Raw genomic sequence first — 26173 nt, 5'->3', positions numbered from 1 at the left:
AAAACTCCTTACCTCCAACTGCATTTTCTCTTGTGTGTACCTGTAACAACACCAGGCCCCTCCCACCATGGGCAGATCTGCAAAGCAGGGTGTGAAGGCACTGCTCTCCTGGCCTGTTTGGGCACAAAAGGGACCACAGAGGGGGAGCCATCAGGTTAGGATTCCTGTTAGAACTCCAAGGTTTTCATCAAAAGGTGTTCGAAGATGGGTGCACCAGCGGCAGGATGTTTTAATGTGACTCTACAAAGTTATTTTATTATTTTAATTTTTTTTATACTTATAGCAAGAACTACTATCAAACTCCACTCACTGGGCCAGAGACCCTTGTGGTACCCTCAAGTAGCACACTGCCTACACTTGTGAGTTCATCAGCCAGCCAGGGGCCTCAACTTCCAGCTCTAACCATGTTCAGGACTCTACAAAGTTGTTAAAACCTGAACGTGCTCTCTTCCCACCCTCATAGGGCTTTCTTGCTCTCTATTGTGCAAAAGAGATTTTTTAAACTATTCTTACTAAAGATCCCCCTGCCGATGGAAATAAATGTTCACATTATATTTTGGCACTACAATGGCTTGACTTGTTTTACAATTTTTGTTTTAAATGATTAAAACGGCTTGTGTGAAAGTGTAAACTAATTTTAACTGTACATTACTATTTCCACTCTGCTTGAAAACCACGGGTTCAAATATCTCAGGGTATGAGTAGGTCAATGTGCAAAGCCTTGGGAAGGCAAAGGTGAACAATGGAAGCCAGAGGCTTCCCAGGCCCAGATAGAATCCCTTTCTAATCCAACAGAGAGGAAACACAACAACCCATAAGTGTAATTGCCATTATATATATTTATTTTCTCCTTTTGGCTATTTATAAACCTTTATTTCAGCATATTTTTCAGAAGCATAATTTTATGTTTCTTCATGTTTTCCTTCTTTTAGTCCGGACTGGTCAAGGTCTTTTTCATACAAAAATGTACATTTAATGAGGACAAAGAGGGAACTGGGTCATCTGGGGGGGGGTGTCTCTGCTGTTCTGCACCCTTCTGCAGGTCAGGCCAGTAAGACACGTGGCTCTTGGTCCTCCTCCTCTCTTGGTTTCCATGAAGACCTTCATGTTTGTGCTTTTACTGTATTTTAACTGCCTCAGAATTGCACTGCCTTGCCTGTCTGAAGAATTCTCTGGCACTGCCTGAAGTCAGGCACCACAGCCAGTTTCACTACACTCGGGCACCTTCAGTTCTGCTGATGGCTTCTGACCCCAGGGATACAGTCCGGCAAGATAGAGTGGGTGCAAAGTCTCACACATGTTGAATTAAGAGAGGTGACCCTGACCAACTGGGGCTATTTTATAATTGAAATACATCAGAGAGACACTGTAACACCCTCCCCCTCCCTACCCTGAAAACCCAACACTGATAATAGAGATTTCATATTGATCATAGAACACTACACAATAAACACAAACACACTGCGCTCTCAATAGGACAAGTCACAATTTCCTTTGATGCTCATCACCACGGCAAGGTACCATGCAGGTTGGTAGCTTAGCAAATGCATTCATTAGTTAATAGCTCAAAGGGTTAGTTCTTTTATGTACAGAATAAAGAAACCTCATTAGGAATGGCCACGGTCTCAGTAAAACTCAGTTCTAGATATGCAAAGACGTTACAGCCTTGCTATTAACAAGATGACACAGATTGTAAGAATACATTTTACAAGCTCCAGTAAGACCCAACAGATCATCCATTATCTCTGTAAAGGCACACATCCTCACAACAAAATGCCACTCTGAAGAGACAGAGGGTATCTTCCTGTGGTAGTGGTGGAGAAGGAATTCTAGGGGAAGAGTTAATGGGATAGCCCATGTGAAGAAGAGGAAAGATAGGTAGAAAGGCGAAGTGAGGGTTGCTCCACCCCAGACTCAGCAAGACCCTTCCTTCTGCCCTAGCTCCAAATTATCTCACCACAAGCACTCTCTGATTGGCTGGGGCTGAGAAAGGAAGGTTCTGTGGACTGAACTCCAATAGTGCCCTGCCAGATGCTCTGCACTTCCAGAGTTACTTGGTGGGAGGTGAGGAGTGGGACGGGATGTAGGCAGCTGGCTGAGGATGGGGCTCAACAATGACGCTGACAACAGAACACACACACAACACAACAAGGGGAGATCTGGCAATTTTCAGGCTAAAACGATCAAGTCCATGACAAACTCAGAAGGTTCAAACTTCTGCAAAGGTGTCATTGCCAAACCTCCACCTCGCCTTGACACATAACCTCACACAGTGTGAGTTGCAGTTGAGTTCAACTGCTCTCATTGCAGCACTTTAGGGCAAGATGTTCTTTTTAAGGTATAAATATTTTATCTAGCTACATGAATCTACAGAGATATTTACAACTGGCCTCTCTTCCCCTCCTCTGTGCTCTGAAGCTTTCCTGTGCATTGCTGCGAGACGCATCTTCAAACCTACTTTCTGGTCCCCACTGCTCAATCTCTCTGCATGACATCACCCCAAATAAACCACTCATTTCCCACAGGGCTCAAAGGCCCTCCAGGGTCCTAGAAACCCAAATCCCAATCAATCAACCAATGTTGAGGCTCCAGGAAGCAAGTCTTTCAATAGCCATGATGGGAACCTTGGATGTAGGGTCATTTCTCTCCTTCCGACCTGGATCTTTCTGTGAGAGGTGTCCAAAAAAAGAGAGGCAATCTTAGATATTCCAGTGGCAACTTTTTTAGTTTTAGCTGTTTTATAAGTTTGTGTGTGTGCGTGTGCATACACACAAATATAAGAGTAATCGTGTGTGCTTGTATGTGTGAATATATATGTGGCTGTGAGTGTGCACGTGTTTGTGTATACATCTGTTTGATGCCGAGGGTGAGTGCCCACATGTGTATACATGTATGTGTGACTGTGTAGGTCTCTGTAGATATGGGTAGGAGGCTATATTTGTATGCCGTGTGTGTAGAAGAGAGATGGCAACCTGGGCTGATGTAGGTAGTCAGCCCCTGGTGCTCCTTTGCACCTCTCTCCTTGGTCAATCCTCTCACCCCTCTGATGATCTCTTTCCCTGGAGTGGGTGGGAGGAGGGAGTTCTGGAATCCAAATCAAAGGCCATCCCAAGATGCAGGTTGGGTTACTACAGTGCTCCTGCCCCCTAAAGCCCCCCCGCCCCCCCATCCACTGTCCATGCTTGAGCCCTCTCCCAAGCACCTTTGGTTCTCTGACCACAGTTCCACAGTTGATACCCTGGGTTATTTCCTCACATAACCCACTTGGTTTTGGCTGCCTTCAGCCCCCACACGTGTCGGGCTTCCAATGTGATTGCAATAAGGGGATGAGTTATAAAGGCTATATACAACTCCCTCTCCAGTTCTTTAGCTTTCCCCACCCATTATCTACATCATATTTCTTAATGCATCTTCAAGGCACCGCCCCCCCCCCCAATCCCTGCCTTCGTTACTCAAACATGTCATTTCAGGACAAAGCAAAATGCTCTGCATTCCCAGCTTATCCCATGTTTGAGCACTTCCTACCTCAAGGCACTAAATTGTCACTTCCCGGGACTACATTCACTTCTCCTGTGTCTTCTTTCCAGGAGACAGCACAGATGGGTGGAGGCAGGAGGAGAAGAGTGGATGGGGACCGGGAGACACTGCTCCCTGGAACAGGGAATTGGAAATAAACAGTCAGTTAACCAGCCCGGCCAAATATGGCCCCCCACTTATGCAGGAACAGGCCAAAGGAATTCAGGTGGTTCTAGAAGAGCCACCAACAGGAAATACATATGCTTTCAGGTGTATTTCCTTTCACACTCATTCAAACCAGATAAATATACATGGGTATATGCACATATGTTCTCATACACACACAGCATATACCCATGCGTGTACACACAAGCAAACACACTCTTTCATAGGGGTGTGCACACACAAACATGCATCCACACGTTGTTATATATACACTCTTATACACACCAGTATAGATTTACATTGATATACATAGAGCTGTACAGCTTCTCAAATGGTTGTATGCACATACAGAATTACTTTGACACACATATGCACTCAGCTATACACAGACACACAAACACAGAAACATAGTTAAAAGGGTAGGTGGCTGAGAAGCTGCAGGAGAGGCTGCCCAGGCAGGAAGGAGAAACATAGGCGGAGTGATTGGCAAGTCTTTGTTCCCCCATGGCCTCCATTAATGAGGTGGAGCTGCTAGGAAAGTTGGAGGGCAGGCTACTTTCTATTTCCCTTAGCAGCCCCACTGGGTGGGCAGTACCCATGTTCCATGTGCTTGATTCACACTCTCTGGCTGGTCACTGGCCACTTTCTGCAGAGATGTTCCAGGTGCTATAGAATGAGATTCAGTGCCTGGCAAATAAGCAGAACCTGATGGAGCACCCCCATTTGTAAAGAGGGGAGGAGAAAGGGGAGCACTTAAGTTGAGAGAGTTAAGAGGATAAGAAGAACGAAGAGCAAGTGGAACGGCTCTACCACTTACTAGCTGCATGTCCTTAAGCATGATACAGACGCTCCATTTTTCACCCTTGGAACATTGGGGACAACGTGCTTTGCCTCCCTGGCTCACTGGGCTCCTGTGAGGGCGTAACAATGTGATGGGTCAGTGAGCTTGTTAACATTTGCTATGTGCTAGACACACAGGATTACTCTAGAGATTCACAACAATTGTTCATCTGCCGTTCTAGACCAGGTGGTGAAATAGCAAGTCAGAAATTTCCTGACCTTAGTCTTCATTCAGCAAGTGCTTGCTCTGTGACTAGTGATCAAGTCAGCATCTGACCTAGACAGATGTGCCCAGTACCCAGTCTGTATTGTCAAGCATTGTGAAGCAGAAATGTAGACAAGAAAAGTTCCAATCCCTCCAAAGACGGCAGTTCAATCTGGGAATCTCCAACTTGACCTCATCACCCCCTGCAAGCTCTTGCTGGAAACATGATCTCTCACTTACTCTGACATCTCACTCAGTACCCCTACCCACTCACATTCCACTCCAAACTCCACACCACAACACCATACTCAAAATACAAAAGAAAAAAATAGTGGGGAAGAGGCACTTTCAGATTTCCTCAAGTTCCCTAGAGCCAGCCCCCTGCACTTTCAACCCATGGCTAGCCCTTCCCCTGCTCAACCCAGCTTGACTTTCTCTTGTAAAACCTTAATCAGGGGGTGAGCAAGGACTAAATTCCTAGGAAGGAAAAACAGAAGAACAAAAGTAATGAAAAAGAAAATTCAACACATCAGGGGGGCAGAAAAACCCCCAGAAATGTTTATGCACAGAGCTTGGATCCTTCCTCTGTCTCCCAAACTGGCTTCATCCTCCAAACATTTTCCAGGGGCTTTCTGTGCTTCATAGATATTAGAAGTCTTTGAAAAGGAGATAGTCTTCCAGCAGAAAAGGAAAATCAATGTGCTATTTACCTCCATCTCAATCCCTTTCCTTCCAGCTGGAACACATCCTTTTCAACTACTTCCCACCTCATGTTTATAAAGAGAAAGGTAGAGCTGATTCAACTGCCCAAATAACCACAAAATAAAATGAACCAAGAAAAGAAGGCAAAATGGAATCAAGAGGAACCATGAAAGGGGCACTATGGGACTAATTGATATGATATGCCCAGTAGACAATGTTGAACACCACAAAGGCAAGAGGGAAGAGGATCCGGGACCACCTGTCGACCTTAGGGACATAGTCAGGGTCAAAGAGTTTGGAGGAGAACCCTTCACTGAAGGAACAACCAGGACTCGGGGGCCAACTGTCATCAGACTCTGAGTTACTGTCCTTGCCTTGGTCAAAACCCACGAAATCATCAACATTAAGGCTCCAGGTACTGTCAAGATCACACCTGAGTTGCTTCTCAAGGTCAAGGTAGCCGCTTTCAACTCTGATGTCATCAGGCAAGCTACGGATCTCATCAAGGTTGCTACGAATCTCATTAAGGTTGCTACGGATCTCATCAAGGCTGCAGCTTGCTTCCTGCACACACCTGTGGCCATAGACAAGCAGATGCCTCCCACTGGGGCCATGGCCATGATTCTCATCTGAGCTCGAGTTTTCTTCAGGGTCTTCTGGTTCATGGGTATCAGCATGGCCATGGGCCTCAGCACAGTTGAGCATTTCAGTAGGAATAACATTGTCATCAATCTCAAAACCATTAAAGTGAATGTCATAGCTGTGCAGGGCCTGCTTTGAGGTGGAGGGGAGATCATTCAGGCATTCTCTAGAGGCTAGACAGGACTGCTCTGAGAGAGAAGATAGTGAGCTGAGGCTTTCTGAGGTGGCCAGTGGGGCCTGCTCTGGGATGGAGGTCAAAGAGCTGAGGCTTTCTAGGCTTGCCAGGCAGGCCTGCACTGGTCTGGAGGAAAGAGAGCCACTTTCATCTTCTATGCTAACCTGGTCATCCTTCAAAGAGATAGTAGAGACATTTCTGAAGTCAGGAGGTTCATATCCTACATGAATAAGCACTGGTGGTGGGGAGGGAGGAGGAGGGAGAGGACCTTCCACATCAGCACTTGCAATGTGACTGTTGATCTCTTCCTCTGACAGAATCATCTCTTCCTGGGATCTCCGGTGTGCAAGGGACTGAGGAACAGGACCAAGAGGCTGTTAGCATGTAAGGGAAATTCACAGTGGCTGCCAAGCCTATGTCTCCCTGGGGCAGCTGCTCTCTCTGGAGTGCTACGTGGTGGATGGAGGCAAGGCCTCCTCAGGCTGATGTGGCTGGGCTTCCTGTGAAGGAGGGGGTTACTGCTGGATGTTAATGTACTGCCAGCAAGAAAACCGTCAGCATGGCTTCGGGAATTGAAAGAGCAAAGGAAGGAGGGGTAGGCTAAACTCTCTGGTGTCTTTCTCTTCCTTTCAGCCTCCCTGTGCTCCTCTTCCCTCTGGTTCCATCACCTGCTCTTGAAAGTATGCTAAGTGGACTGGATTTGAAGTCAAAAGGTCTGGGAAAATCTAGGTTTGCCACTTATTGCCTTGTGACCTTGCAACCATGATTTGACCTATAAAGGAGTGATGATAAATTGTTCTATTTCCTTGTTATCTGATGTGTGTGTGTGTGTGTGTGTCTGTTGTGTGAAGATTAAAGGAACTAAGAAATGTGAAAGGGTCAAGGGCTAAGTTTAGGCTTAAGAAGGGGCCTAATCCCTAATCAGGGAAAGCTGATGGTTAGTCAAAAAGCCAAACCTGCAGGCTCACTTCCTGGTAGTGGTAGTGGTAGCGGTAACGGTAGCGGTAGCGGGCCATGACTCTTCGCGCTCTCCTGCGTCGCCTTTGGTTGCGCCGGGATCCTCCTCGGCTGTAGAAAAGATAGTTGATGTAGACATACTCCAGCAAGGACAGGAACACGAAGAAGAAGCATACGACCATATAGATGTCAATGGCCTTAATACAGGCAACTTGGGGGAGTTTATCCCGCAGATGTGAGTTGATGGCATTCAGAATGAGCATTGAAGTCAGACCTACAAAGAACATGGCACAGGGTTAGCCTCCTCAGGTGGCTGAAGTTCTTGGCAAGCCATCAGGCCCACATCCCACAGGAAGGGAGCAACCATCATCTCTGGGGTAGGGAGGGCTCTCAGCAAAAGGTCTTCAGTTCTCTAGGCCTGGGGACTTCACTCAAGTGCTCTCTTTGCTCTTCCTCCCCAGCTTTACACCCAGCTGGGGCTTTGATGATTCAGAGACTTTCTCATTGCTCTTAGGATCAAGTCCAAAATCTCCAGCCATGTTTTCACAGCGACTTATGCCTCCAGCACATAGGCTTTCTTTTAGATCATGTCACTCAGAAAGGTTTGTGAGCCCTTAAAATATTACACAAATATTGAAGGCTTAGTCCAACATGTGCTCCTAAAGAAGGAGGCTGAGGAGTCTGCCCCAAAGACCATGAAGGAAAAGCCAGACCTGGATGTGGGGCGCACTGGGACCAGATAAACTTGGCAGCTGATTCCGCAGGCCCCTCGCTGGTACTGCTCAAAGCCCTCTGGTTCTCCCCATTGCCTGGACATGAAGTTCTAATTGCTTAAACTGGAATTTCAAGGTCTTTCCAAGTCACCCCTCCTGTCTCTCTACGACTCTCCCTATTTCCCCACAGCTCCTGCCCCAGGCACCTGTGACTTAGTCCCCTTTTAGTGCCCCTGTGCCTTTTAATAGCAATTTCCTGTTTTAGTGAATGACAAGTCTTATGCCTCTGCCTCCCACAAGTCTTGAAAACCCAGTTTGAACAAAACTTTTTTGCTGAAGTTTTAGCCAACAGTTCCTCCTTTGGCAACGCACAGTATCTATCCAAAGAAGCTGCCCTGAATGAGGATCTAGATCTAAATCCTCTACGGCCATTTTGATGGGCATTTTGATATGTTGCTTAATCAACATTTGTTGTATTGCATTTCTGATCTAAATTTGACTTGTTCAAATGATGTATCCAGCAAATAATGCATTCTAATACTTTGGGTCCAACGTACCAAGATCTCAGCCCTGATGTTTTTTTCACACTTGTCTGCAATATCAGTCTCTCTGCCGGGGACTGGCTAAGCCCCTGGATAAATGCCTGCTGGGCAGGCATGATATTGCTTCCTTGCATGTGCAGTCACATACCACTCCAAGTATTCCTTCCTCTCTTACTCTCGACTTTTTTCTGAGCAAGATGATCCAAGTTCCTCCCTGGGATGAGGACAGAACCTACCAACTGTCACCCTGGCTGCAGAAGATTCATAGTTCATCCAAAACGATATCCAAGAGACAACAGTGGTGAGAACAGTAGGCCAATAGATCTGCACAAGGTAGCTGGTGACTTCCCTCTGGACCAGGAACCTCAGTATCAGGCGCACATAGGAACCTGGCAAGGAGACATACTGGTATTAGGGTCACAGGGCTGAGGGGATTTTCAGGGTGAAGTACAGGATGGAGGAAGGGAAGCCTCTAATATTCCAGCCTGAGCAGTCTGACAATCCGACCCTATTTGCCGCCTTAAGGCCATTGACAATGGCATGTCAGTAGGCCCATATGGCACGGCAAGTCTGTTCTCTCCTTCCTCCTGCCTCACTTGTTTCACGTCAATTGCAGTTTTGAAATGGGAGATATAGGAAATATTTCAAAGAGACAAACAGAGGGAGGAGGAGAGGCCAGCTCATGAGAGGAGGCCTGTTTTTATCAGGAAGAGCATGAACATTTTACACCTATAGAGTGTCAAACTTGGCCCACTGCTTCCACACCCATTTCCTCATTTGAAGGGGGGTGTTGGAAGGTGTCTAGAGCCAGAAGGAAATAGGAGAAGAGGCAGCAGAGAGTGTTGAGGTCAATGGCAGACAGATGTCCCGGAGTTTACCAGGGTACAGAAGAGAGAAGAAATGGGAGAGAAGATCAGACCCACCTGTGTAGAAAAACACCTCTTTGCTTGTCATTGTCTTTCCCAGGAAGCTGAACTGAGGAATGTGCAGCTTGTCAGTCCCCTGGATGGCATTCCCATTGCCTTCCCAGTATAGTAGAATGTCTTCAACCGTGTAGCCATCTGGGAGAGGGAAAGAAACAGGGTCAGTGTGAGAACGCAGGCATAGGCAGATTTCACACCAGAGCAGGATGTGGAACCCAAAGGAGAGTCAGAACCTGCAGTTTTGGGGCACCTTTGTGGTTTTCTGAGTCTGAGCACAAAGCAGGAGGGCGCTTGGAAAGGGAATTCTCACTTTGGAGTTTCTTAGCCAGGAAAGAAAATAGAGCAAACAGATGTGCTCCTGTGTACTAGCTTGTACACAATTTCTCAAGGTACATTTTCCCCGTGGGACTGACTATTCACACATGAAATGCCACCTTCTCCCAGATGCTATGTATATACTTCTGTCTGTCTGTTCATCTATTGAAGAGAGAGAGAATGGGGAGGGAGGGAGTAGGGGAGATAATGCCCTCCCTGTCACCGTCTACTCTGCCTTTAGTTTCTGGATGCCTGTAACCCCAGGTAGAAAAGGAGTGGCCTCGGGAGATATACGTACAGCTCTCCACTTCCAGCTTGCAGGTCTGCTTGTCCAGAGGGAATTTCTGCAGATCCAGGGAACAAGCTGCTGTGGTGGTAAGTCTGCAGAGGAAAAGCAAAAGGAAGGGAAAAGCAAGTCAAGCCCAGGTAAGCAACCGTTCCTGAGAAAACTGAGAGGCACTCCACGTACCGACCCACCTAATACTTTCCCAAACTGCCTACACTTGAACTGGGTCCTCCTTTCCTCCTCCAGTTTTTCTTTCCCTCTTTTTCCTCTTCCCTTCTTTCCTTCCTAGAGGAAAGCTGGGTTGCAGTTGTGTAGGGAGGAGAGAGGGAATGTGTGTTTGACAGAGAAGCCAAGAGGTCTGACAGCAAACCTCAGGGCAGCAGAATGGGAAGGGCCCTTGAGGACACTGGATGGAGAGACAGAAAGTGGACTTCTTGCTGAAGAAGGAAACGGTGCTACACTGAAGCAGGCACCTGGATGTGGTGTGCAGGTATGGATGTGAGCTGTAGCCCAGGCCTGCCTTTGGCTATGGGGGCTGCTCCCTCAGCGTTCTCATCTCTGTGTACCTGCCTATGCACATAGGCCACTGGGGCCGAGCAAAATGACAGTAGGAGATATAAATAGGTAGGAGGTATTAACATATCCAAGGTGGGCTGTGCCGTGTTGGGCAGGGGCTTCAAGTTGCCACATGGTGGGCCTGTGAGAAGAATCTGAGGAAGGATCTGGGAGGAGCTGCGGAAGTGGGAGAAGTGACCCACCACATAGAAGGGAGACGAGGCCTAGTCCCTTTCAACCCTTGAAGTGATTTCCATGTTGTATACTGGGTAGCGTGTGTGTGTGTCTCCCTTCCATGAATCCTCCACGCGGAATTTATCAGCTGAGGCCCCCTTCATATGAAACAAATATGACCAGTGACCTTGTTCCCTGCAAGCTTTGTTGGACTTTCACTAGCACCTTGGGCCATGGAGAAAGAAGAGAGAAACAAAGGGATAGAGCAGGAGCAGCCCAGAGAAAGAGAGACTCAGAGATAGGGGCTGAACCCTGGTGCAACTACCTCTTGGAGAAATTTTCTGAGCCTCATTTATCTCTTATGCTTGTCGTAAGTGACAGTTTGTAAGAGATGATGCTTTGAGGAGAGCTTCAGTGACCATATGCTGTGCTATAAATAAGCCAGGGAGGATTTCCAGCATGTGTGCATCCCACGTATACAGAGCCATAGACAACAGACACCTTGCACACCCTGGGCCCTGTGCCTGATGCAGATATGACCAATGACAGAGACTGGGCCCCCTCCCTCAGTGCAGGGGCTTCAGCATTCATTTTTCTCCCTCCCTCACTTCATGGAAGAGAAAAGAAACAAAGATAAATACCATAATGTATACAATGCTAAGGTGGAGGGAGAGCTCTTTGAGAAAATCAAGGAGGTTTCTTGACAAAGAGGGCATTTAAGTTAGGGACTGAAGGATGCGCAAGGTGTGGGGACAGGACAGCCAAGGATGGCTGTGGAAAACTCTGAAGGTTTCACTTTGACTACTGGGTAGGATGACTGAGGGGGCAGTACAATACAGATGTGGAAAGTAATGGGTTCTTTAGTGTGTCCCTTGTAGTGCATTCATGGCATACTCAGTGGGAAGAAGGAAGCCTTCCAGGATGGTCCTCAAGCCCCTGGGGAAACTCACCGGATGCCATACCGCACTGTTCCATCTGGGTGAAGCTGAAACACGCGATTTTCCACAGTTACGTCATGGACAAAAGCATCCTTGCTATTTAGAAAGTAGCAGTCAGGGACCCACAACTTCTCCAGCATCCGATAGTCTAGGGTCAAGTTCAGGTTGGTCTCATGGTATGCTAAACGTGGATCTTTCCAGGTTTGATGAAAAAACATTGTGATCGTATAGTCCTGGGGAGAGAAAGGTAATACCCAGTCATAAGTGAAGTTGTCCAGCTCTCCATCCTCAAAGTGTGTGTGTGTGTGTGTGCATGCAGGTGTACAAAATACACCCCAAATACAGATGAGTATTGGAACATGTAAGAATGTTAAATGTTAAGAATAAACTGAGCTTCACGTAATTAACTGAAATCCAGGTTAAGAAATGAAATATTACCAATAACTTTCAAGTTTCAATGTGTTTCTTCCAGAACATATTTCCCACACCTACCTCCCAGCAGTATCCATTATCTTAGATTTTAATGATAATAGCTCTGTTGCTTCTTGTTAGCATTTTATTGTCTATGTAGGTATTTCTAGGAAACATATTGCTTACTTGGACCTATTTAAAATTTTTTTTCCAAATGGAATTATACTGTATATATTTATAATTTGTTTCTTTCACTCAAAATTCTATTTGTGAGATTCCTTCATGTTGATATCTGTAATTAAAGTTTGTTCACTTCCACTGGAGAGAATATTCTCTCATGTCAATATACTATGTATATACTACTATGTGAACACACAATATGTACCAAAATCAACATGAAATAAAAATAATGACACAAAAGTTCCCCTTTACCTCCTCACCAAGGGCAGATGAGAGTCCCCAGTACTCCTGCCTGGCCAATACTGGTATTGTCTGACTTTTGACTTTTGCCAATCTGATGGGTATGGAATGGATTCTTGCTCTGATCTTATTTTGCATTTCATTGATTAATAATAAAGCATCTGGGGGCGCCTGGGTGGCACAGCGGTTAGGCGTCTGCCTTCGGCTCAGGGCGTGATCCCGGCGTTATGGGATCGAGCCCCACATCAGGCTCCTCCGCTATGAGCCTGCTTCTTCCTCTCCCACTCCCCCTGCTTGTGTTCCCTCTCTCGCTGGCTGTCTCTATCTCTGTCGAATAAATAAATAAAATCTTTTATAAAAAAAAATAATAAAGCATCTGCTTGTGGCTCAGGTCATGATCCCAGGGTCCTGGGGTCGAGTCCCGCATTGGGTTCCCTGCTCAGTGGGGAGCCTGCTTCTTCCTCTGCCTGCCGCTCCCCCTACTTATGCTCTCTCCCTCTCTCTGATAAATAAACAAACTTATTAATTCACAGGAATTATGTATATTTTCAATAGCAGTTCTTTGTGTTGCATATAATTTCACTCTGACTCATCCTTTTACAGTTGTTATACTGGTTTTATTTGTCTGTTTTGCAAAACAGAAGTTCTAGAAGTTTTGGCTAGATAGAATTTTTTAAAAGATTTTATTTATTTATTTGAGACAGAGAGAGAGAGAGAGAGAGAGGTGGGGAGGGACAGAGGGAGAGGGAGAAACAGACTCCCCATTGAGCAGGGAGCCTGACGTGGGGCTTGATTCCAGGACCCCAGGATCATGACCTGAGCTGAAGACAAATGCTTAACCGAATGAGCCACCCAGGTGCCCCTAGACAGAATTTTAACATAGTTGAAATTACCAGTATTTATGCTTATGGCTTCTGTTTTCTACGACTTTTTAAAGAAGTCCTATGACAAAGACACAAAGACAGTATTCTATATTCTCTTTCAAAAGCTTCATAAGCCTTCAACATTTAGGTTTATAATTCATTTGGATTTATTAATTTTTTTGTTCCAGGTGGCTATAGTTTCTAAAACCTGCCATGTTCATTTATGTGGGCTCTGTTGCGAGTCAGAACAATTGGAGTTGCTTATGACCCTGCTCCTTGCCACATGGCTGAAGCTGGCACACTTACCATAGTCATTTCTGAGATCTGTTCAATACTGGAGACATAGATAGATACTCCCACAGGCACAGGGGCACCTACAACACAGGAAGACACTGTTACATGCAGGGTATGATAAAGCATGGATTCAGAAGCCAGACTGGGTTTGGACCCCGTTTTGACACTTCCTAGCTGTGTGACCTTGAATAAGTTACCTAACTTCCGTAGTGTTTTCCAGAGTGGCTGAGGTTGCTCAAAAAGTTACAAATAGAACTGCCCTGTGATCCAGCAATGGCACTACTCCATATTTACCCAAAATACAAAAATACTAATTTGAAGGGACACATGCACCCTGATGTTTATAGCAACATTATCCTACAGTAGCCAAACCATGGGAACAGCCCAAGTGTCCATCGACTGATGAATGGATACAGAAGATGTGATGGAATATTACTCAGCCACGAAAAAGAATGAAATCTTTCCATTTGCAATGACGTGGCTGGAGTTAGAGAGTACACTGCTAAGCGAAATAAGTCAGTTAGAGAAAGACAAATACCACACTATCTCACTCATATGTGGAATTTAAGAAACAAACGAATGTGGAGGGGGTGGGGAAGAGAGGCAAAGCAAAAAACAGACTCTTATCTATAGAGAACACACTGATGGTTACCAGAGGGAAAGTGGTGGGGGGATGGGTGAGATAGGTGGTGGGGATTAAAGAGGGCACTTGTTGTGAAGAGCACCGTGCGATGTATGGAAGTTTTGAGTCACTAGATGGTACATCTGAAACTAATATGACACTGTACATTAACTAACTGGAATTTAAATAAACATAACGAAAGTTACCTAACCTGTCTGAGCCTAAATTTCCTCATGGGTAAAATCAGAATAATGACAGCACTGATCTCATGATTAATGCAGGCTAACCATTTAGAGCAGGGCCTGGCCCATGATATGATGAAAGGAAGGGGTCAGGATGAGATAAACAGAGAGAGAATAAGGGAATGAAGCACTCTTTTTCTAAATGTTTTTGTGATAAAAACACAAGAGCAATGAGCCCAAAGACAAGAGAGAATATTTGTGGTGTGTATGAGCATATTTGTGTGAGTGCATGTGAGTCTGTCCATCTGTGAGGTAATATGTGTCTTTGTGTGAACAAATGTGTGTGTTGTGCACATGAGTGTATGTGAGTATAGTCATATGCATGAGTGAATGTGTGATTGTGTTCCTGCGGAGATGAATGTGTCAGTGTGCACATGAGAGTATGTGAGCATGTCTGTGTGTGAGAATGCATGAGCATGTTTGTGTGCTTAAGTGTGTTGTGTGGGAGTAAATGTGTGAGCATTTGCATGTATGTAGGCATGCTGTGCGGGAGTGAATGTGTAAGTGTGTTCAGATGCAAACGAATATGTGTTTTCATGTGTGAGTGTGCAACTCTGAGTGAGTGAATGTGTGACTGTGTGAGTGTATGTAAGCTTGTTAATGTGCATGGGAATGTCTGAGTATGTCCATGCACAGAAGTGAATTTTTATGTTCATATGTGAGTGAATGCATGAGCATGCTTGTGTGTTTGCATACACTTCCTGTAAGTGTGTAGGCACATGCAAGTATGTAGGTAGGTTGGTGTGTGGAAGTGAGTATATGAATGTGTTCATGTGCAAGTGAACGTGTGAGCATGCATGTATTTGTGAGTTTGTGTGTGCGCAAATTGGTATGTTCATATATGTGAGCATGTTAACATATAAGTATATTCATGTGTGTGTGAGTGAACTGGTGTTTTCATGCATGTGAGCATATTTGTGTGGGAGTAAATGTGCGAGCATGTCTGTAAATATGACTGCATTCATATGGAAGTGTGGGTGAATGTGTTAATGTATTTAAGTGTGTTTGTGAGCTAGTAAACGTGTGAACATGTACGTATATAAGTGTATTGTGTGGGAGTAAATATGTGGGTTGTCTATGTGAGCCTGTTTACCTGTGGATGTATTTGTAAGCATGTCCACATGCGAGTAAATGCATGTTCATGTTTCTATGTTAAAGATACTTTTACACGAGTTTATGTATGTTTGTGTACTGAATGGATGTGTCTGTGTCCGTGTGTCTGAGCATACTCATGTGGAAGTCTGTGTGTGAGCATGTTAAGTGCATGTGTGAGGGAATGTGTAAATGAAAGTGTCTGTGTGAGCGAATATTTGGGAATGCAAGTGAAATTTTGAGTGTGTGACATAGTCAGTGTGAGTGAGCATGTTCATTGTGTGAATATGTGAATATGCTTGTGTGTGTGTGACCTTTTTTGTATGCAAGTTATAAATGTGATTAGTGATCATGTTTACATGCTCACATTCATCACACTTATTTATGTGGGTGTTTGAGTGTATATAAACACATTTATGTGCTTGAGTGGATGTGTGAGCATGTTTGTGTGTGATTAAATATGAGTGTACATGAGTGTGTTTGTGTGTAATTGAATGTGTGACCATGCTGATGTACAAGTGAATCCATGAGCATATTCATATGTGTAAATGTGTCACTGTGCAGGTATGAGTGAATGTGTGAGCATGTTAATGTATGAGTGTGTTTGTGCATGTGTATGTGTGTTAATGTGTGAGCCTGTTCATGAATGGCCATGTTTGTGTGAACTGGTGAACAGGTGGGCATGTTTGTGTGAACATGTTCATGCGTGTGAGCAAGCTCCTGTGTGAGTGAATGTATTAGCCTGTTCGCATGCAATTGTGTTAATGTGCACGTATAAGCATGGCATGTGCATGTCAGTGTATATGTGTATGCATTTTTTGGCATGTGGGTGAATAGGAGTTATTTATGTGTATGAATGAATGTGGGAACATGTTAATGTGTATGTCCACGTGTGTGAATATCCAAGCATGTGTGTGTGCACGTTTGTATGTATGTGAGTGAATTTGGCAGTGTGTTTGTATATGTGAGCATGTTTGTGTGTGAGTATAAGTGAATGTGGGAGCATAAGCATGTGAATATGTCTATGTGTATGAATAAGTGTTTTTAAAAGATTTCATTTATTTATTTGAGAGAGCGAGCATGAGAGGTGGGGTGTGGCAGAGGGAAAGGGAGAGGGAAAAGCAGACTCCCTGCTGAGTGGGAAGCTTGATCCCAGGACCCTAAGATCATGACCTGAGCGGAAGTCAGACACTTAGCTATCTAAGCCACCCAGGCACCCCTGTGTATGAATAACTTTTTGAGTGTGTTTGTGAGAACATGTTCATACGTGTATGTGCATGTGTATGCATGTTCATATGTACATAGATGTGTGAGCATCTATAAATTGTGAGCAAGGGCATGTGAGTGTAGGTAAGTGTGTATACTGAATTTGTGAGTGAGTGAACTCGTAAGTTTGTTCCTGGGAGTGCATATGTAAGGGTGCCTGTGTATGTTAATATGTGAGTGTGATTGAATGTGTGTCTGAGTGTCTTTCTGTCTCCTGGCTTTCTTTTTCAGTCATAGGTGTTAGCACTGTCCACTCAAATGTGAAAATGGATGTGAAAATATGTAGTAAACTACAAGGTGCTGTGGAAAAACACTTTTTTTGTTGTTTCCTATTGGCTGAAAGCTGTCTTCACCTAGCCCCACAGCTAAGCCATTATTCTATATGTATTACGCCCCACTGCTGCTATGGGAACATGTGTAACACTTGCAATTTAGCCTGCTGGCTTCACTGCAGGCCGAAAGCCCAGAAGCTGAGCTGCAAAGAGGGAAAAGTGTTATTCCTATCCCAATGTTTCAAGCACTAACAGGTGATTGGGCATCAGCGTACGAATGGCAGTGGAGAAGTAAATGGGCCTCTCTGTGAGGGTGGAGCACAGACTCCAGCACTTAGGGCTACTGTGAATGATTCCCAGCAATGTATGTGGTGATAGGAGTTTCTAAAAATGTAGTTCTTTATTACAGCCTTTCAGGCTCCCTAAATGCCTTTAGAGGGTAGAAAGTGTGTTAAGCAGGCAACAAGCCCTAGAGGGCCCATGCAGCCATCCCTGCCCCCACCACACTCTTGGGTCAGATTTCTCATTTTAGACCACTTTGTGCTACTCAGGCAACTCCATCTATTACAGTGGAATCCTGGGGGACCTGAACCCTAAAGGGCCAGGATATAGCCCTGTTCAAGAGCCCTCAGTGGAAAGGGTATGTGGGAGCTGAAATGCAGTCCACATTTCCCTCACCAATCCATGAGTCCTGGCCTGGGCATGTAGCCTGGAGGAAGGAGACCTGGGACTGTTTTCCTAATTAACCCACCTAGTGGGGACACCTTATGAGAGCTTAGCCAAGGTATCCCATGGAGGGGAACAACAAATTTCCAGATAAGGTGTCTAAACGCTATCTCTGAGGTGATGGCCTCAGCCTCACATCCCATTGTTATCCCTCCTGATGGGCTCAGGAAGGCAGAAAGGGGTTTACCACTCACTTCCTCCCTCTTAGAAATTTTGCTACCACAAGTCCTTGCCTTCCCTAGCAGCCATCAGAGTACCACAGGAAGAACAAATAAATGAAGGAATGATGAAGATGTCCCACTCATTCCTTCACTCTATGCCTATCTCATGCCAGGTACTGAACAAGGTGAAGTCCTCAAGGACCTGCCTTTGGCAACACTGTGGAATCCCACTTCTCCTGCCCAAAAAGGAGCTGGCTCTTCCTCCTCCTCTCAGGGAAGTAATGAGGCTGTGGGAGCCTTATTACTTACTACTGACCCACCCAACCTGACCACAGTTAGCTGAGGCCTCTGTATGTGGGGTGTGTATGTATGTATGTCCTTGAATCTCTATTTCACTTCAGACAGAGGGGAATTTGATTCTGTGTCTAGTGGGAGGCATTAAAGGGAGTCCTTGGTTACCCTAACCCTGAAACCCCTGACCCAGTGTCCCATTGATTAGCATCCCTCCCACCCCAGTCCATATAACAGTCCCAGAAAGAGCATGTAGTGCCTCCTTCTCTCTAAATGCTCTAAATCCTCCTTCTCTCTAAATGACAGCTGCACTGTCCTTGCTCTCCCATGTTCATCAGGGACTGTCTTTTCTCATACGCCCCAGGTCTACATGCCCATAAAGCTTAGTGTAACTTAGGAGGTTAGGCATCAGGTATAAATAAATCCGAATTAGCTCAAAAGATGGTGGTGAGGTGCCTTGGAGTTACTATGGACCAGCCATACCTGATAATCTCCAGAGGCTGGTCCTTGCCCCTGCTCCCTCCCCCTGGCCCTGGATGCCTGCAGAGACCTGAAACAGTGGAAAGGGTGTGCTTGGTGTACTTGAATGGCTGTTGGTCAGCCTTTGTTGAGAAACGTGAAAATGAGGAAAGGAGAAAGTGTAGTAGCTACTCCCTTGACAGCCACCAGAGCTTGGTGCAACAGTTCCAAGACCAGTGTCACACCACAGGGTGCTGGCTGTGTCCTAGCATCTGAATTCCCACATCGAAGGAGCCTTCCTTCCGCCCTCTCCACTCCAGCTTTTGAATGCCCAGTGCACACTCACCTTGGATCTGGGACTGTACCTTCTGTCCCCACACTCAGAAGGAGCAACACAGCAAAGGCGACACCAGTTAAGTGTCCCACGTTCAAAGCCTGGGGCTTTGATTTTCCAGGTGGCTCTCCAGGTAAATCATAGCGCCCCACACCAGTCTCGTACACCATGCACCATACTAGACCTCACTGGCTGTGTGGAGGCATTGTGCATTCGGAATACCACTATTCGTATGTACAAATGTGAACCATTAGCGTTCATTAACCGTTTAGAGGAGGTGCCTAGTTCTACCACCTGCAGGAAGTGGAGTGCTATCTCCAACACAGAAACTCGGATTTTTAACTCTTTTTCTGTTTCTTTTGAGCTGAAATGTGATTAACTGCTATTTAGTGAACCCTTCTTTTTGTCTGTCCTTGGTCTAGGTTTCCTGGGTGGCCCCTGGGCCAAAGAATGCTACTCCTGTTCTATGGGGTTGGAGCAGATAGCCTGTCCCTTAAAGCTGTGTGATTGTGTCCAGTCACCCTTTCTGAGGGTGGAGGCTAGGCAGGAATTAAAGAAGAAACTCATCTATTGGCTTCCTGTTTCAGTTTCCTTGTCTTTTCTCATCTCTGTGCTTGAGGTCTGAGTGCTAGGCTAAGGAGTTTGCATTATACTTGGCAGTTAGATAATGCCATCGAAAGTTCATGAGGTGATTAGGCTGGATTTACAAAGATCACACTCACTGCAGTGTGTTGAATGAACTGAACCTGGTGGTAGCTGAAGGCTTTGGGAAGGGGTGGCAGAGTTGGAAGTGCCTGGGACCCTGGTGGGAAAAGTAAACTAGATGGAGAAGGGAGAAGACCATGCCCTTACTTTTGAACTAGCTGAACTAGCTAATCACTTGGCAAGTGTCCAACGTGCGAAGAATGTGCGATCAAATAAAAGACTGTGTGCCCCCCCATCATAGATGGAGCAGAAGACTCTAGCCTGTGAAACCCAGCGGTTGTGTCTGTGGTTACTGCTTCTCTAGCCACACCAGGGAGTGCACTTCAGGCTGTTGTAAGGGAGGTGGCAGAAAGGCCCCTTGCGTAAGAAGGCAGAGAAGTGGGAAATTGAAGGGGCAGAGCAACAGGCCTGGGGGCTGGGGGCCTGGAAGTGCTCTGATGCAGCTTTTTCACAGAGGTAGGAAGGTGGGGTCCAGAGAGGCAAGTGTTGAGGCTGGGCAGTGCCACTGGTCAGCATCCTGAGTGGGGCTGTCTCGTTGCATCTGTCTTGGCTCTATTCCACCTAACACAAAGGCTTCTAGTATCTGGACGTGTCTTACCTCCAAAATTTGGCCTCAGACGGACATCATATCTTGACAGCACCCTGTCCAAAATCTTGTGAACCACAGCTTCATTTGCACAATTTTTGCTGAAACACAGAAGTCATCAGTAAATGTTGGTCATCAGTAAATACCACATTGCTTCTCAGGAAACAAGCAGCAAAGAACACCCCAGGTGTCAACTTGCCAGGGCCTTCTTTTTTCCTGCACACATGCAGACATGTACAGTCATACATGTACCCATCTCTCCCTGCTCCTCTCCCTCCTTACAGTGAGTCAGCCAGAAGCGCAGCAGTGACGCAGACTCCTCTTCCCCCCCTCCCCCCTCTTCCGCTTTTATCCAGAGAATGGGGCACAAAGACTGGATACTTGTTACCAGGCAGGATTGCGGAGGAGGGGTCATGAGGAGGGGAGACTGTAGGGGAAGTGGAGGGGGGGGTAGTGGGCAGGTTCAAGCCCTGAGATAAATGCGTTACCTCAACCCCTTAAGAAGCCCCATCTTGCCATCAGTGTGGATGCAGCTTACCAGGTTGGTGGGAATCCTTCCAGGGGCACCCGATTGCCTCAGGAAAGGTCATCTTCCACACTCAGTGTCCCCCTGAGCTGAGCCAGCCAGTTTACATTCTCCGGCTCAGTTACATTTCCCCTACATAGGCTAGGACTGGGCATTTTGTTCTCACGTCTATGTAAATCTGGTGTTTATACAACTCTGCTTTTTAAGATTTGACGTATGGCACATGACACAGAGAGAGCCTTGCTCATGTAGCAGAGATTTAAGACCCTTACCCAATCAAACCATTTTAGATTTTTGGGGCCCAAGGGCTGTCCTCAAAAAGACATGTATTCTGGGGGCAGACATCTCTCTAGCTAAGCATATGCTTCCAGCCTAGACGTGTTTTGGGTGAGCCCATGTAAGTGGACCCAGCTCAGCCCTGCAGAGAGCTGGTCTTTCTAGAAGTCTCTGAAGCTCATCCAGTTCACCTAGACATTCAGTGGGGCTCTTTTCCCCAAAAGGGGTTTGTGAAGGAGAACAGGCCCTGGGCTTCACTATGACTCTTAGGATCTTTGACGCATTGACAGGGAACGAACACCAGTCCCTGCAAATCACAGTGCGCGTGTGTGTGTGTGTATGTGTGTGTGTGTGTGTGTGAGAGAGAGAGAGTTCGTTCACTAGCGCAGTCTGGTATGTTGGGTGGAGGACATTGCAGGGCTGTCTGCTGGAACCTTGCCAGACTATACCCCCCCACACAGTTTTTTCTGAATACATGTTCATTTCTGGCTTGTTGTTTAAAAATTATTTCTAATCATCTTTAATGACAAAATTTCATTTTGCATCATTCCAAAGTGTATATATGTATTATTCCCGAATTACAACAACGCATTCCCGCCTGTTTAGTACCACACATTACCCATATGACAGCACTCAGGATCCGTGGCTCCTGCAAATACACATTTTTTTGTGATCTACATGTAAAGTCTGATTGTTTGTTTAACATCTCTTCAGATATTTGCAGACCCAAACTTGAAGTCAAACACAGAAAAAAAAACCCTTGAATCTTCAAATGTTTTCACATGAGTAAATACAAAAGCACACCCATCTCAGGCCATACATTTATAAGGTTATGCAGCCGCTGATCGCACTCTCTGGGCTTCATGAGGTTGAGTCAATAATTTCTATCTGCGGCGTTCGAAAAGGTCTCTCAGCGCTCCACACACGCACAAACATACGCACGCGCTTCAGGCAACAGACTAAAATCCTGACTCAAACAGGTGTCTTTATACTATGTTTTGTGAGTTGTCCATCACCCTGTACTGCCACCACCCCAATCCCACAGGTGCCAGTCGATATGACTGGGAAAACCTGCCCAGGGCCTCGGTCGGGGGGGGGGGGTAGATGGCAGACCCTGGAGTGAGGGCACCGTCCTCCCCCCACCGCCGGGACTGCAGTCTGGGCACACGGGGGGCTCTATGAGGCGCCGCGGTAACAGGTGGGTTGAAGCACAGAGCTCTACTTCAATCCGCCGTCCCCACTCCCACCCCATCCCCCTTCAGGGAACGGCAGGCAGGACCCAAGTGCCCGGGCTCGGCGAACCGGGTTCAAGTTACCCCAGCCCGCTCCGTCCAAGAGACCCGAGGCCGCCCGCGGGTCCCTGTCGCCGCCATGCCCAGGCTGGCGGTACCGGCTTACCAGTTGAAGAGGTTCAAGATGACTTCGGGCACGGTGGGGGAGAGCTCCAAGTGGAATTTTGGGGTAGGACTGCGGTCGTTGCCCTCCGCGAGCCAAGTCCTGATGAGTAGCAAGAGCACGGCGGCTCGCAGCATCCCTCTGATACCCATGGCCACAGAGCTCCGGGCTAGAAGGCGCGCGAGACGGCAGTTTGCAGCCGGGGAAAGGGATGGGGTGGAGGCAGTGCGGGGCGAGAGGGAGCTGGGGGGTCGCTAGGAGTCTCTTATGAGGCAGTAGCGAGGGTATGGGAAGCAGGGAATGCGGGGGTCGAGCTGGAGCCCAGAGCCCAAGAGGAGCAGCCCCCCAGCAGCTCTGCCCGACGCAGGGGCCCCAAAGAGCCTCCTGTAGCTGCGAAGCGCGCTCCGTCTGCGACCGCTCCTGGCTGCGACTGGACTCCAAACCCTGCGCCCGTCTCGCTCCGCCCACTCCGACGGCAACGCTGACCGAACCAATCCAGCAGGGGCCGGGAGCCGCACAAAAAGGCGCGCGCTGCAGCCTCCGCCTGCAGCCCGCGCGCCGCGCGGCCCCCCCGCCCCTTCAGGCCTCTGCAGTCCCCCCGACCAGCTTCAGACACTGGCAGGGGCGGGGCCGGGCCGGGGTGGGGGGATGAGGGGGGAAATCTGGCTGCTGGGGGCGGGGCACCAGTCCGCGCCTTTGGGCGCCCAGTGGGTCCTCCTCTTCCTCTCTGCAAAAATGCGAAATGTGCGTTTCTTTTGGAATAGCGTGTGCCCAAGACTTTGGGATTTTTGTTGTTGTTTGGTTTTTGTTTTTTGTGGTGACAGGAGTGAGGTGATTTGAATGCCCTGGCTGAATCTGCATTCTGAAAGAGATGGACACATTTGGAAATCAGAACGTATCTGACTGCTGCTCATTCCCAAACCCTTGACCCACCAGTAATCCCACATGCCTTGCCTCTGGGTGGAGAGGTGGGGGATCACCAGGGGGTTTTATGAGAGTTCTGGCCAAGCAGGAGTGCCGCTCCATCAGGCTGGAAATTGGATTCCAATAGTCCAAGAGTTTTTTTAAAAGACTATTTTCTCAGAGTGCTCTTGGCCCCAATTTTAGGTCCCCAGGACAAAGCTCAGGAAGTGGAAGGAGTCACCCATCAGGATCACTCTGAGATGTGACTCTGTTCCACAGCCGGGGCATGCAGAGTTGGAGTGAGGGTTCAGGGCTCACATTTTGAGGGGGAAAGAAAGCAAAGGCCAGTGTTTCAGATGTTCAAGGGAGTTAGCCTTTGACAAGCCGTCCACTGCAGTGCTTTGGCATTTTGGCCCCATCCTGTGGAAAAGCCTGGCATTTTGACTAGAGGGCTCTTATCTTCCCACTACCTTGCACACTGTCCTGTGAAACAAAAGGATGTCAGAGGTTAAGGAAATTCCTTCACTCAATCCTCTCTGTGTTTCCCACCTTTGATACATGACAAAAGAAGTTCAAAAAGAGGGCCTTTGAGCCCATGGGCCAGATGGGCCATCAACAAATAGACCTCAGTCACTTTTATTAACACCGAACCCCCTAAGGCATGCCATTGAGAAGGGTTGCAATGAAAATTAATTTCAGGGTCACTCTTGGTTAGCTAGAACATTCATACAGAAATACAGCCCTCTTCCACTTTCCCTCAGTATTTGGTGAGGTGAGTTGGAACTGCTTGTGCCCAGCAAAGCTTCAGTTGCCTGATTAGCTGAGTGTTTCCTGCAGCTTTCTTAACCAGTTTAGAACCAAACTTTTAAAAAATGTGTATCATAGTTCCCTGCCTTCTTTTAAGAGCAGAACACCCTCACACCTTCCTTTCCCATCTCTTTGCCCCCTCTTTCCCTTGCCACTGCAGCAAATGCTCTCCTTTCCACATAGGTGCAGAAATAAAAAAAGATGGTGGGATCCATATGTCACTATCACATACAGAACTGAACCCACTCCTACTGTTGTTAGTTATGTCCCCATCATCCCTGCTCACCCAGGCATCCTTCTAGAGAAAATTCTTGCTTGATAAACATGGAAGGGTCATTCTAGGTCATTTTGTCCAAACATCTGGGTTCTAATACAGGAAAACCGAGACCCAGAGAAGGAAGGGGGATTGGCCTGAAGTCACATAACAGTAGAGGCCCAAACTAGAATCCCTGTTTCCAGGTTTGCCTTCTTCCAGAATGTTGTTTTGTTTTTTGGTGTGATTCAACTTTGACTGGATGTTCAGCCGATGGCCAGCAGGTGGGAGTAGATTTATTTAGATGCAGGATGTTCCTGGCACCCTGTGATCAAATTTCACAGGCAATCCCTCATCTCTCATTTTTCATGGGAAACAAACCTGAAGCTTGAAGTATTGTTCCTAGGTGGCCCTGTGACTATGAAGATTGACAAAAAGTTGAAGATGATGATGAATTCACTTCCAGACCTTACATCCCAGGGGGTCTTCCCCTCACTTCTGCTCTCCCTAGAGGTAATGCTTGGTTGAAATTTCTTTTTTTTAAAAAAAGATTTTAATTAATTCATTAATTAATTGGAAAGAGAGAGAGAGAGCATGAGCACCCGGTGCACATGAGGGGGGCAGGCTCAGAGGGGGCAGGAGAGGGAGATGGGGAAGAGTTAGTTAGACCATCTCTGTTCTGGATCCAGGTCTGCCACATGACAGTGAATGTTCCAGTTCGACTGGAGTGTAGGTAAGTTTGGAGTAAGACAAGTGGTAAGAGAGGTAACAAGCAAGAGATTAGGCAGAACCTGCCCTAGCGAGTACCACCCACTCAGTGTACAGTAAATAAATGAGGCAAGAAGGAGAGGTTTGGATCTAATTGTATAAGCTTTTGAAGGGTTTGCGCAAAGGAATGACTCAATCAGAGTGGTATTTTGGAATAATCACGGTTACTTTCTAAAGGAGGAACTGGAACAAAGAGAGATTGAGGGCAATGAAATCAGTTAGGCAGGTATTGTATATCTCTGCTTCTTGTAATGTCAGTCTAGGTGATTTAGATTAACTGTCCCAGTGAAGACAAGTAAATAAACTGAATGAAGCATAGGAAGAAAAAGCTAAAAATAATGAGGCTCATCTTACCAAAATTCCAATGGCATTTTTCACAGAAATAGAAAAATCCTGACATTCATACAGAACCGCAAAAGACCGCAAATAGTTAAAGCAATCCTGAGAAAGAACAAAACTGGAGGCATCATAATTCCTGATTTTTAAACTTTAGTACAAAGCTATAGTAATTGAAACAGTATTACTGGCATTAGAAATAGATATATACACCACTGGAACAGAATTGAGAGCCCAAAGAAATGCTCTTGCATATATGGTCAACTAATATGTGACAAGAAAGCCAAGAAGACTTAATGGGAAGGGATAGTTTCGTCAATAGATGGTGTTGGGAAAACTGTATAACCACATTCAGAAAGATGAAATTGTATCCCATTTTACACCACTGATAACTTGAAATGAATTAAAGACTTAAATGTAATACCTGAAACAGTAAAACTACAAGTAGAAAACACAGAGAAAAAGCTCTTTGGCATTGGTCTTGGCAACTATTTTTTGGATATGACACCAAAAGTAC

General features: G+C 46.4%; 1 protein-coding gene and 1 pseudogene across 5 annotated transcripts; both read right to left on the bottom strand.

Annotated features, from left to right (window-relative positions):
• Window positions 1-275: 275 nt before the first annotated feature.
• On the bottom strand, window positions 276-413 carry LOC117797556 (annotated as a pseudogene).
• A 420-nt stretch (window positions 414-833) lies between these two features.
• Window positions 834-23001, bottom strand: GABRQ (gamma-aminobutyric acid type A receptor subunit theta). 5 transcript variants are annotated; one of them, XM_034649738.1, is made up of 11 exons: window positions 22593-23001; window positions 20405-20493; window positions 13649-13716; window positions 11661-11881; window positions 9994-10076; window positions 9381-9518; window positions 8694-8846; window positions 7202-7476; window positions 5862-6598; window positions 4499-4592; window positions 834-3651 (listed from the first exon to the last, which is right to left on the bottom strand). In XM_034649738.1, the coding sequence occupies exons 1-11, from the start codon at window positions 22739-22741 to the stop codon at window positions 3562-3564; spliced, it is 2097 nt and encodes a 698-aa protein (XP_034505629.1). In that variant the 5' UTR covers window positions 22742-23001; the 3' UTR covers window positions 834-3561. The 5 variants fall into 5 exon arrangements, with proteins under 5 accessions (XP_034505629.1, XP_034505630.1, XP_034505625.1 ...); XM_034649739.1 differs by having other exon boundaries at window positions 6003-6598; XM_034649734.1 differs by having other exon boundaries at window positions 834-4592.
• Window positions 23002-26173: the final 3172 nt, after the last annotated feature.

This window comes from Ailuropoda melanoleuca, chromosome X, assembly GCF_002007445.2.
Source record: "Ailuropoda melanoleuca isolate Jingjing chromosome X, ASM200744v2, whole genome shotgun sequence".
NCBI classification, from domain to species: domain Eukaryota; kingdom Metazoa; phylum Chordata; class Mammalia; order Carnivora; family Ursidae; genus Ailuropoda; species Ailuropoda melanoleuca.
The sequence above is the reverse complement of the archived record's forward strand: the minus strand, read 5'-3'. Positions and strand labels throughout refer to the sequence as shown.

Excerpts from the sequence above, each read along its gene's own strand:
- GABRQ (XM_034649734.1), bottom strand. The coding sequence starts at position 22,741 with ATGGGTATCAGAGGGATGCTGCGAGCCGCCGTGCTCTTGCTACTCATC. Across the intron at positions 13,717-20,404 it reads TCTGAGGCCAAATTTTGGAG|GTGCCCCTGTGCCTGTGGGA; the intron begins GTAAGACACGTC and ends CCTGTGTTGTAG. Across the intron at positions 11,882-13,648 it reads AGATCTCAGAAATGACTATG|GACTATACGATCACAATGTT; the intron begins GTAAGTGTGCCA and ends TTCTCTCCCCAG.